This window comes from Babylonia areolata, chromosome 23, assembly GCF_041734735.1.
Source record: "Babylonia areolata isolate BAREFJ2019XMU chromosome 23, ASM4173473v1, whole genome shotgun sequence".
NCBI lineage: Eukaryota > Metazoa > Mollusca > Gastropoda > Neogastropoda > Buccinidae > Babylonia > Babylonia areolata.
In genome coordinates, this window is record NC_134898.1 from 47,653,439 (window position 1) to 47,664,740 (window position 11,302).

The 11,302-nt window shown below is 47.8% G+C and overlaps 1 protein-coding gene across 1 annotated transcript in view; it reads left to right on the forward strand.

Moving 5' to 3' along the window:
- Window positions 1–10,898, forward strand: part of LOC143297694 (uncharacterized) — a 67,621-nt gene extending 56,723 nt beyond the window's left edge. Inside the window, exons 8-10 of the mRNA XM_076610115.1 lie at window positions 920–1,128; window positions 2,335–2,594; window positions 10,764–10,898. Of these exons, the coding sequence (XP_076466230.1) occupies window positions 920–1,128; window positions 2,335–2,591 (466 nt within the window). The 3' untranslated portion in view covers window positions 2,592–2,594; window positions 10,764–10,898. The remainder of the gene's footprint in view (window positions 1–919; window positions 1,129–2,334; window positions 2,595–10,763) is intronic.
- Window positions 10,899–11,302: the final 404 nt, after the last annotated feature.

Genomic DNA, 11,302 nt, shown 5'->3' on the forward strand with positions numbered 1-11,302 from the left:
AGCTTGAAAAATTATACAAACACGCATTCGAAATCATACACAAACTGAAAAGCAACAGCAATTTACACATTTGTGTATACATATGTGCATGTGCATTCACGTGCACACATGGCAGGCGCGCGCGACACACACACACACACACACACACACACACACACACACACACACACACACACACACACACACGCGCGCGCACAGCGATTTCAATGCGTATGTGCCCTCATCAATATGCACAACACATTATGAAAACAACATTACATATGATGTTGATGACTCGATGTTCAATTTTGCATGGTTGCTTGTTGTACAGTTCTCTTATATTCCCTTTGGATTGGTTCAAGACACAGGGTCACTGCCTGCCTTGGAGGAAGAAAAATTACTGGCGAAACGATAATAAGAATGATGATGATAATAATAATAATGATAATTATAATTATAATATGCAGTGGTGACCAAGTGGTAATGCGCGCTACTGGTAAGCTTGTGTTCACGGGTTCGAATCGTGTGTACGGACCGGAATTGTGTTTGACCCCCTCACCCCCTCCCTCTCCCCCTCCTGCCCCTCCACTTGATCTCGAGTGGTCTGGGCGCTAGCCGTTCGGATGAGAAGATGATAAAACGAGTTCCCATATATACAGCATGCACATTTCGCGAGCCCTCCCCCTCCCCCCCAAAAAACGACAAAAAAACAAACAAACAAAAAACAACAACAACAAAACAAACAAGAAACGCTGAAACAAAAGGGTAGTACGTAGCAAATTTCGGCAAGAAAAATCACTGATGGTGATAATGATAATAGCAACAACATTAACACCACCACCACTACTCCTACTACGACTATGACAACTACGATTACAACTGCTTCTTCTAACGTAGAACTGAAACAAAGCTAAGGAAAGGTTTGGGTGTTTCTCTGCAGACTTCGGGAAATCCCGCTGATCAGGCCCCATCAGTCGCTGCAACAGGTGTCACCACCACCCACCGCCACCGCCGCCAGAGCCCTCGCTGCCGCTGCTGCCACCACCACCGCCACCACCACCACCTCAAGCGAGTCCTCGACATCCACAGTACCTCTTGGAAACTCATCATCGTCATCGCAGGGCACCTCTAACAGATCTGAGCAAAGGGGTGAGTGAGGTGTTGGTAGTGGTAGTGGTTGTGGTGTGGTGTGTCATTGGGGGTGGTGGTGATGGGGAGAGGGGTGTGCCATTGTGGTGGTGGTGGTTGTGGTGGTTTTTGAAGCGTCTTCTACTGACCTGACCTGACCTGATGAAGGCTGGGTACCGTATGCTTGTTTCCAAGGATACCAAACCTCAATGGAATCAGTGTGGGGGTGTAAAGTTGTGGATTACTTGAGTCGGTGTCTGTGAATTGTGTGTGTGGGGGTTAGCAGCAGCAGTAATAGTAGTAATAGTTATTAGTTTAAAACCTCTTCACTTTTGTGAGTTAAGATATACGACACCACACGCATCAACATCTACAAAAAAAAGCAACAATGACACACTCGACTGCTTTCTCCTCCTCCTCCTCCTCCTCCTCCCCCCTCGTCTTCTTCTTCTTCTTCTTCTTCGTCTGTCGTCGTCTTCTTCTTTGTTTGTATGTAGCAACTTCACAGCATTCGTATGTTCGAGTGGGCCTTTTTTGTTTTACCACACCAAGCAGGCCACGTTTTTCCGGAAGAAGACACTTGTAGCAACAACCAGTTGAAAGCAACAACATCGGAGTGCCACACAGCACTGCACTGCACAGCACTGTACAACGTGAAACGGCACAACACAAATGACATACATTTCTTTATTCTACCCCCCAAACATCTTGACCTCCTTAGTGGAGTGATGGCCTAGCGGTAACACGTCCGCCAAGGAAGCGAGAGAATCTGAGCACACTGGTTCGAATCACGTCTCAGCCGCTGATATTTCCACTAGACCTTGAGTGGTGGTCAGGACGCTAGTCAATCAGAGGAGACGATAAACTGAGGTCCCGTGTGCTGCATGCACTTAGCACATGTAAAAGAACCCACGGCAACAAAAGAGTGTTCCTGGCAAAATTCTGTAGAAAAATCCACTTCGATAGGAAAAACAAATAAAACTGCACGTAGAAATAATACAAAAAAAAAAAAAAAAAAAAGGGTGGCGCTGTAGTATAGCGACGAGCTCTCCCCGGGAGAGCAGCCCGAATTTCACTCAGAGAAATCTGTTGTGATAAAAAGAAATACAAATACAAATCTTTTCTTCTTGCAGGAAAGCAACATCTGAATGCCGTACAGCACTGCACACAACACAAATAACTTCAGTTTCCTTATTCTACCCCCCTGCCAATCTTTTCTTCTTGCAGGTGACGCGGCGGTCCCGGCGGCGGTGCCGGTGGTGGTGCAGGGGGCGAACCCGCAAGGAAGACTGGCTCAACTGCAGGAGGGCAACCAGCGTCTGAGGCAGAACCTGCAGTGTCGAGTGTGTCGTGAGCGACGGAGGGACATCCTCTTCATGCCCTGTGGACACCTCGTGGTCTGCAACATCTGCGCCCCTTCCGTGCGGGCCTGCATTCACTGCGGGGCTAACATCATGGCCACCGCGCGGGTGTACATGAACTGACAGGTAACGGGGGAACACTGATGATGATGAGGAGGAGAATTATGATGATGTGTGAATACATTTATTATTATCATTCTTCTTCTTCTGTTTGTTCTGTTTCTTCTTCTTCTTCATCTTCTTCGTATAGTAGTAGTTGTACTAGTAGTAGGGGTAGGAGTTGTAGTTGTAACAGTATATTTGTAACCTATTTATATTGCACTGAATCTTGTGCAAGAACAAAACCAAAGTGCTTTCATATAATGATAATAATAATGATAATGATGATAACAACAATAACAACTACAATAATGATAATGATGGTGACGATAATAATGATCATGATAATGATGATAAAAATAAATGTATCTGTATTGCGCCAAACCTTGTGCAGTGACAGAATCAAAGCGCTTTCACAGCGGCCACCCATCCACACTCATGCATATATCCGAATCAAAGGGTGGAGAGACAAAACTGATATTGACATGATACTGGAGAAAACATTAACAACAACAACAACAGCTACAGATGGAAAGAGGTGGGGTTTCTGGGAGAGCTGTTTCGGAAAGAAGATACAAAGTATTAAGATCAGACTTGAAAGTGCTGAGTGCAGAGGTTTGACCAGAGCGAAAGAGGAAATTCATTTCCGTTTATGTGTCTTGATTGTCCAGTCTAAAACCAGAAAATTGACTGCGGTTACCTCTGAAACACAGCACATATACTATATACGAAACATCACCATACTACATGGGAAAAAATAATCATTATAAAACATTCAATTATTCTGTTTTCGACCGGTGACTGAATATCAGTCATCATTTCCTATGCAACCTGTCAAAGAAGCCAATCAACACACATTTAGAGCAAAGTTGATGAAGAATCCAGAAATCTTCAGGGATGGCCAGATGATAATTATAATGATTTTGCCTATGTACCGGTGCTTTCCATGACAGCAGTATAATTATATATATTTTTTTTTTTACTCACATGCAGTACACAGTGATGCATTGTCGGTGCTAGCTTTTGCATTGGTAGTGGTGGGTGGGGTAGGTACAGGGTGCGTGGTGGGTGGGGTAGGTACAGGGTGCGTGATGGATGGGGTAGGTACAGGGTGCGTGGTGGGTGGGGTAGGTACAGGGTGCGTGATGGATGGGGTAGGTACAGGGTGCGTGGTGGGTGGGGTGGCTGGCTGCGGTGGCCATTGAACATCGTCAGTACTGGCTTAACCCTTTCACCGCCAAACTCGCATTTATGCAGCAGCTAGGTAGAGGACCCATGTCACTGAAGGGTGACCAGATCATGGGTCTGTTATCCATGAACCTACTGCTCTTAATGTTCGGTGGAAGGACAGGCCATATTTTCTACACATCACAGGGGCAATCCCCAGCTATTCTTAGACGCCATATTTTCTGTGTTCATAGCACAAGTGAATTTTGCACTCTAAATTGACTGGGGGTGAAAGGGTTAAAGTAGGTGGTGTGTGTGTGTGTGTCTGTGTCTGTGTGTGTAGAACAGAAGAAGCTTGCATGTGTATAGAAGGCTTAAGGCGTTGTGTAGAATAATCATCAAGCTTGTTACACTTATTTGTCATAGTGAGAACCCCCCCCCCCACCACCACCCCCCACACCCCCCTTCAAAAAATCAACAACAGAAAATAAAAAAAAAAAAGGACTCAAAATCGACTTCATGAGCTAGGGTCATAACATGGCAGAGGAGATAAGAAAAACAAGATCTGATAAGACATGTGTCGTTAATTCTTTTCTTTTTATCTTTCATTAAATAAGATCTGATAAGACATGTCGTTAATTCTTTTCTTTTTATCTTTTATTAAATAAGATCTGATAAGACATATGTTGTTAATTCTTTTCTTTTTATCTTTTATTAAATAAGATCTGATAAGACATATGTTGTTAATTCTTTTCTTTTTATCTTTTATTAAATAAGATCTGATAAGACATGCGTCGTTAATTCTTTTCTTTTTATCTTTTATTAACCCAAGTTGGCTTTGCTGATCAGATGTACTTGCCTCAAAACATAAATGTTTCCCAAAACTCCAAGTTTGTCATTGGTCAAGATTTCTATGTCGCTTTTTAGTGTGTATGATTAACAAAAAAAAACAAAACAAAGAGCATGTTGTAAGATGGTAAGATGTTGTAAGATGGCATCCCCCTCCCCCAACCCTTTTCCTCCTTAATTTTTTGTACTCCATACTAAACTGAACAGATGGGACATTCAAATATCTTCGATTCCAAAGTCAGTGCCAGCAACTAGCTAATCGTTTGTGTTTGAGTAAATTTGTGGGTAGCACATGTAAGTCTTGAAGGTTTTGCCTTTCTTGGTTCTTGGTATGTTTTTGCTTATTCATTTATTTATTTTGTTTTTTTATCTGGCAAATATTCTGCCTCAGGTTGCCATCCTTTGTGATATGATCAGGGAATAATTGTCTTAACAGACAAGTAGAATTTTTGTTTTTTTTGTTTGTTTGTTTCTTTTTTTTGTGGACATGCAATATTAACATATAACCGGTTCTTGTTGTCCGCAACGCTACAACAAACAGTAACAATGGCAGGTCATTTTTGGCACAAGAATTGGAATATAGACAGACAGAAAGCAGGAAGGTTGGTGGATGGGTTGGGTGTTGGAGACAGAAGGCAGGAAGGTTGGTGGATGGGTTGGGTGTTGGAGACAGAAGGCAGGAGGGTTGGTTGATGGGTTGGGTGTTGGAGACAGAAGGCAGGAAGGTCCATGGATGGGTTGGAGTTGGAGACAAGGCAGGAGGGTGGGTGGATGGGTTGGGTGTTGGAGACAAGGCAGGAAGGTTGGTGGATGGGTTGGGTGTTGGAGACAAGGCAGGAGGGTTGGTGGATGGGTTGGGTGTTGGAGACAAGGCAGGAAGGTTGGTGGATGGGTTGGGTGTTGGAGACAGAAGGCAGGAGGGTTGGTGGATGGGTTGGGTGTTGGAGACAGAAGGTGGGAAGGTGGGTGGATGGGTTGGGTGCTAGAGAAAGACGGCAGGAAGGTTAGTGGATGGGTTGGGTGTTGGAGCTGGAGACAGAAGGCAGGAAGGTTGGTGGATGGGTTGGGTGTTGGAGACAAGGCAGGAAGGTTGGTGGATGGGTTGGGTGTTGGAGACAAGGCAGGAAGGTTGGTGGATGGGTTGGGTGTTGGAGACAGAAGGCAGGAGGGTTGGTGGATGGGTTGGGTGTTGGAGACAGAAGGCAGGAAGGTGGGTGGATGGGTTGGGTGTTGGAGACAGAAGGCAGGAAGGTGGGTGGATGGGTTGGGTGTTGGAGCTGGAGACAGAAGGCAGGAAGGTTGGTGGATGGGTTGGGTGTTGGAGACAGAAGGCAGGAGGGTTGGTGGATGGGTTGGGTGTTGGAGACAGAAGGCAGGAGGGTGGGTGGATGGGTTGGGTGTTGGAGACAGAAGGCAGGAGGGTTGGTGGATGGGTTGGGTGTTGTAGACAGAAGGCAGGAAGGTTGGTTGATGGGTTGGGTGTTGGAGACAGAAGGCAGGAAGGTGAGTGGATGGGTTGGGTGTTGTAGACAGAAGGCAGGAAGGTTGGTGGATGGGTTGGGTGTTGGAGACAGAAGGCAGGAGGGTTGGTGGATGGGTTGGGTGTTGGAGACAGAAGGCAGGAGGGTTGGTGGATGGGTTGGGTGTTGGAGTTGGAGACAGAAGGCAGGAAGGTTGGTGGATGGGTTGGGTGTTGGAGACAGAAGGCAGGAAGGTGGGTTGATGGGTTGGGTGTTGGAGACAGAAGGCTGGAAGGTGGGTGGATGGGTTGGGTGTTGGAGCTGGAGACAGAAGGCAGGAAGGTTGGTGGATGGGTTGGGTGCTGGAGACAGAAGGCAGGAAGGTGGGTGGATGGGTTGGGTGTTGGAGTTGGAGACAGAAGGCAGGAAGGTTGGTGGATGGGTTGGGTGTTGGAGTTGGAGACAGAAGGCAGGAAGGTTGGTGGATGGGTTGGGTGTTGGTGTTGGAGACAGAAGGCAGGAAGGTTGGTGGATGGGTTGGGTGTTGGTGTTGGAGACAGAAGGCAGGAAGGTTGGTGGATGGGTTGGGTGTTGGAGACAGAAGGCAGGAAGGTCGGTGGATGGGTTGGGTGTTGGAGACAGAAGGTGGGAAGGTGGGTGGATGGGTTGGGTGCTAGAGAAAGACGGCAGGAAGGTTAGTGGATGGGTTGGGTGTTGGAGCTGGAGACAGAAGGCAGGAAGGTTGGTGGATGGGTTGGGTGTTGGAGACAAGGCAGGAAGGTTGGTGGATGGGTTGGGTGTTGGAGACAGAAGGCAGGAGGGTTGGTGGATGGGTTGGGTGTTGGAGACAGAAGGTGGGAAGGTGGGTGGATGGGTTGGGTGTTGGAGACAGAAGGCAGGAAGGTGGGTGGATGGGTTGGGTGTTGGAGCTGGAGACAGAAGGCAGGAAGGTTGGTGGATGGGTTGGGTGTTGGAGACAGAAGGCAGGAGGGTTGGTGGATGGGTTGGGTGTTGGAGACAGAAGGCAGGAGGGTGGGTGGATGGGTTGGGTGTTGGAGACAGAAGGCAGGAAGGTGGGTGGATGGGTTGGGTGTTGGAGACAGAAGGCAGGAAGGTTGGTTGATGGGTTGGGTGTTGGAGACAGAAGGCAGGAAGGTGAGTGGATGGGTTGGGTGTTGTAGACAGAAGGCAGGAAGGTTGGTTGATGGGTTGGGTGTTGGAGACAGAAGGCAGGAGGGTTGGTGGATGGGTTGGGTGTTGGAGACAGAAGGCAGGAGGGTTGGTGGATGGGTTGGGTGTTGGAGTTGGAGACAGAAGGCAGGAAGGTTGGTGGATGGGTTGGGTGTTGGAGACAGAAGGCAGGAAGGTGGGTTGATGGGTTGGGTGTTGGAGACAGAAGGCTGGAAGGTGGGTGGATGGGTTGGGTGTTGGAGACAGAAGGCTGGAAGGTGGGTGGATGGGTTGGGTGTTGCGGCTGGAGACAGAAGGCAGGAAGGTTGGTGGATGGGTTGGGTGCTGGAGACAGAAGGCAGGAAGGTGGGTGGATGGGTTGGGTGTTGGAGTTGGAGACAGAAGGCAGGAAGGTTGGTGGATGGGTTGGGTGTTGGAGTTGGAGACAGAAGGCAGGAAGGTTGGTGGATGGGTTGGGTGTTGGTGTTGGAGACAGAAGGCAGGAAGGTTGGTGGATGGGTTGGGTGTTGGAGACAGAAGGCAGGAAGGTCGGTGGATGGGTTGGGTGTTGGTGTTGGAGACAGAAGGCAGGAAGGTTGGTGGATGGGTTGGGTGTTGGTGTTGGAGACAGAAGGCAGGAAGGTTGGTGGATGGGTTGGGTGTTGGAGACAGAAGGCAGGAAGGTCGGTGGATGGGTTGGGTGTTGGTGTTGGAGACAGAAGGCAGGAAGGTTGGTTTATGGGTTGGGTGTTGGAGACAGAAGGCAGGAAGGTTGGTGGATGGGTTGGGTGTTGGAGACAGAAGGCAGGAAGGTTGGTGGATGGGTTGGGTGTTGGTGTTGGAGACAGAAGGCAGGAAGGTTGGTGGATGGGTTGGGTGTTGGAGACAGAAGGCAGGAAGGTGGGTGGATGGGTTGGGTGTTGGAAGCATGTGATAGGATGGGTAGGTAGGTGGCTGCGCAACAAGAAAGCGACCAGCGATTTTCTTTTTTAAATTTTTTTTCTTACCATTCCGCTCTTCTCGTCCTTGAGGCGACTTCATTTTTTTTACTGTTCTTGAAAAAAACAGGATGTCTTGTTTGTAACAGCAAAGAAAACTTTTTAAGTCACCTGACAGAACGAAAATGGATTAACATATCACAGTACTGCTGAAAGTACTTTGCATGTTATAATTATGTTTATCACATTGTATAATGTTTGTGAAGCCTGTCCAGTCTGATTGTCTTTCATAAATATAAAAAAAAAAGTTTATAAATTTAGGCTCAGGTTTGGTGTCATGGGCTTGAGGAAGGAAGGTTGGTGGATGGGTTGGGTGTTGGTGTTGGAGACAGAAGGCAGGAAGGTTGGTGGATGGGTTGGGTGTTGGAGACAGAAGGCAGGAAGGTCGGTGGATGGGTTGGGTGTTGGAGTTGGAGACAGAAGGCAGGAAGGTTGGTGGATGGGTTGGGTGTTGGAGACAGAAGGCAGGAAGGTGGGTTGATGGGTTGGGTGTTGGAGACAGAAGGCTGGAAGGTGGGTGGATGGGTTGGGTGTTGCGGCTGGAGACAGAAGGCAGGAAGGTTGGTGGATGGGTTGGGTGCTGGAGACAGAAGGCAGGAAGGTGGGTGGATGGGTTGGGTGTTGGAGTTGGAGACAGAAGGCAGGAAGGTTGGTGGATGGGTTGGGTGTTGGAGTTGGAGACAGAAGGCAGGAAGGTTGGTGGATGGGTTGGGTGTTGGTGTTGGAGACAGAAGGCAGGAAGGTTGGTGGATGGGTTGGGTGTTGGAGACAGAAGGCAGGAAGGTCGGTGGATGGGTTGGGTGTTGGTGTTGGAGACAGAAGGCAGGAAGGTTGGTGGATGGGTTGGGTGTTGGTGTTGGAGACAGAAGGCAGGAAGGTTGGTGGATGGGTTGGGTGTTGGAGACAGAAGGCAGGAAGGTCGGTGGATGGGTTGGGTGTTGGTGTTGGAGACAGAAGGCAGGAAGGTTGGTTTATGGGTTGGGTGTTGGAGACAGAAAGCAGGAAGGTTGGTGGATGGGTTGGGTGTTGGAGACAGAAGGCAGGAAGGTTGGTGGATGGGTTGGGTGTTGGAGACAGAAGGCAGGAGGGTTGGTTGATGGGTTGGGTGTTGGAGACAGAAGGCAGGAAGGTTGGTGGATGGGTTGGGTGTTGGAGACAGAAGGCAGGAGGGTTGGTTGATGGGTTGGGTGTTGGAGACAGAAGGCAGGAAGGTTGGTGGATGGGTTGGGTGTTGGGGTTGGAGACAGAAGGCAGGAGGGTCGGTGGATGGGTTGGGTGTTGGAAGCATGTGATAGGATGGGTAGGTAGGTGGCTGCGCAACAAGAAAGCGACCAGCGATTTTATTTTATTTTATTTTTTTCTTACCATTCCACTCTTCTCGTCTGTAAGGTGACTTCATTTTATTTACTGTTCTTGAAAAACAGGATGTCTTGTTTGTAACAGCAAAGAAAACTTTTTTAAGTCACCTGACAGAACGAAAATGGATTAACATATCACAATACTGCTGAAAGTACTTTGCATTATGTTTATCACATGGTATAATGTTTGTGAAGCCCATCCAGTCTGATTGTCTTTCATAAATTAAAAAAAAAAAGTTTATAAATTTAGGCTCAGGTTTGGTGTCATGGGCTTGAGGACTTGGAAAATGTTATTGGGAGATAAAACAACAACAACAAAACAACCCCCTGTTGATCCTGTTGAAGCAATTGAAATCAAACTGCACCATGAGTTTGTTAGTGCGTGAATACTAAGATCTCCAAACGTTACAGAAAAAGACAAAGCGAAAGGGAAGTAAAAAGTGACGATTTGTTTTACTGAAGTTCGCTAGTAATCATGCGGGGGCTCGTATGTTTTTGATGATTTCTATCAAATCCATTCACTAATGATTACCCATTACACAAACTCAGCTCATATTAAAGTATATCGAACAAGTAAAACGACGGGCATAATAGCCGAGTGGTTAAAGCGTTGGACTTTCAATCTGAGGGACCCGGGTTAGAATCTCGGTGAAGGCGCCTGGTGGGTAAAGGGTGGAGATTTTTCCGATATCCCAGGTCAACATATGTACAGACCTGCTTGTGCCTGAACCCCCTTCGTGTGTATACGCAAGCAGATGAGATACGCACGTTAAAGATCCTGCAATCCATGTCTTGCACACCCCAGAAAGCGGAGTATGGCTGCCTGCACGGCGGGGTAAAAACGGTCATACATGTAAAAGCCCACGCGTGTACATACTAGTGAACGTGGGAGTTGCAGCCCACGAACGCAGAAGAAGAAGAACGAAAAATCAAAATTTGCTTAAAAAAGAGAAGAAGTGTCTAAGCTTCACATAAACCCAAAGCGTGTGTGCTTTCGCCTTCATCATTCATTCATTTTGCCCATCGCTTCTGGTGGAGCATAGGCCATCGACGACCCCTCGCCATCGCACTCTGTTCTGGGCTGTTCTGGCCATTCCAGTCCAGTTGGTCCCTTGCTGCTTCAGCTCTGCCTCGGTATCTCGCTTCTAGCTGTTGCGAGGCCGGCCTCTCTTCCTCTTTCCCTGCGGGTTCCAGGTCAGGGCTTGGCGTGTGATGCTGGACGCTGGCTTCCTGAGGGTGTGTCCGATCCAGCCCCACTTCCTCCGCAGTATCTGCTTGGCCACTGGTTCCTGTCCCGCTCGCTCCCACAGATCTTCGTTTCGGATCTTCTCCTGCCATCGGATCTTGTAGATGCGCCTGGGACAGGTGTTGAAGAATGTCTGAATCTTCTGCTGCATCGTCTGTGTTGTCCGCCAAGTCTCGCATCCGTAGAGCAGAATTGACTTCACATTGGAGTAGAAGATGCGGAGTTTGGTTTTCATACTGATTGCTCCATGATGCCCAGATGCTTTCGCCTTACCTCATGTAAATGATACAGCAACATAGCCGGTGATGTGGTGTTCATTCGTGCAGAAAGTGAACATCCTGATTTTGTTGTATGCTTTTTTGGGGGGTTTAACCTGACACTTTTTCTGTTGATATACATGTGAGATGGCCAGTATGTTGTTATTTCCAGTGTGTGTACTGACTTGCGTGTATTTGAAAGGGAGTATAAGCCAACGGTTTCTCTCAAT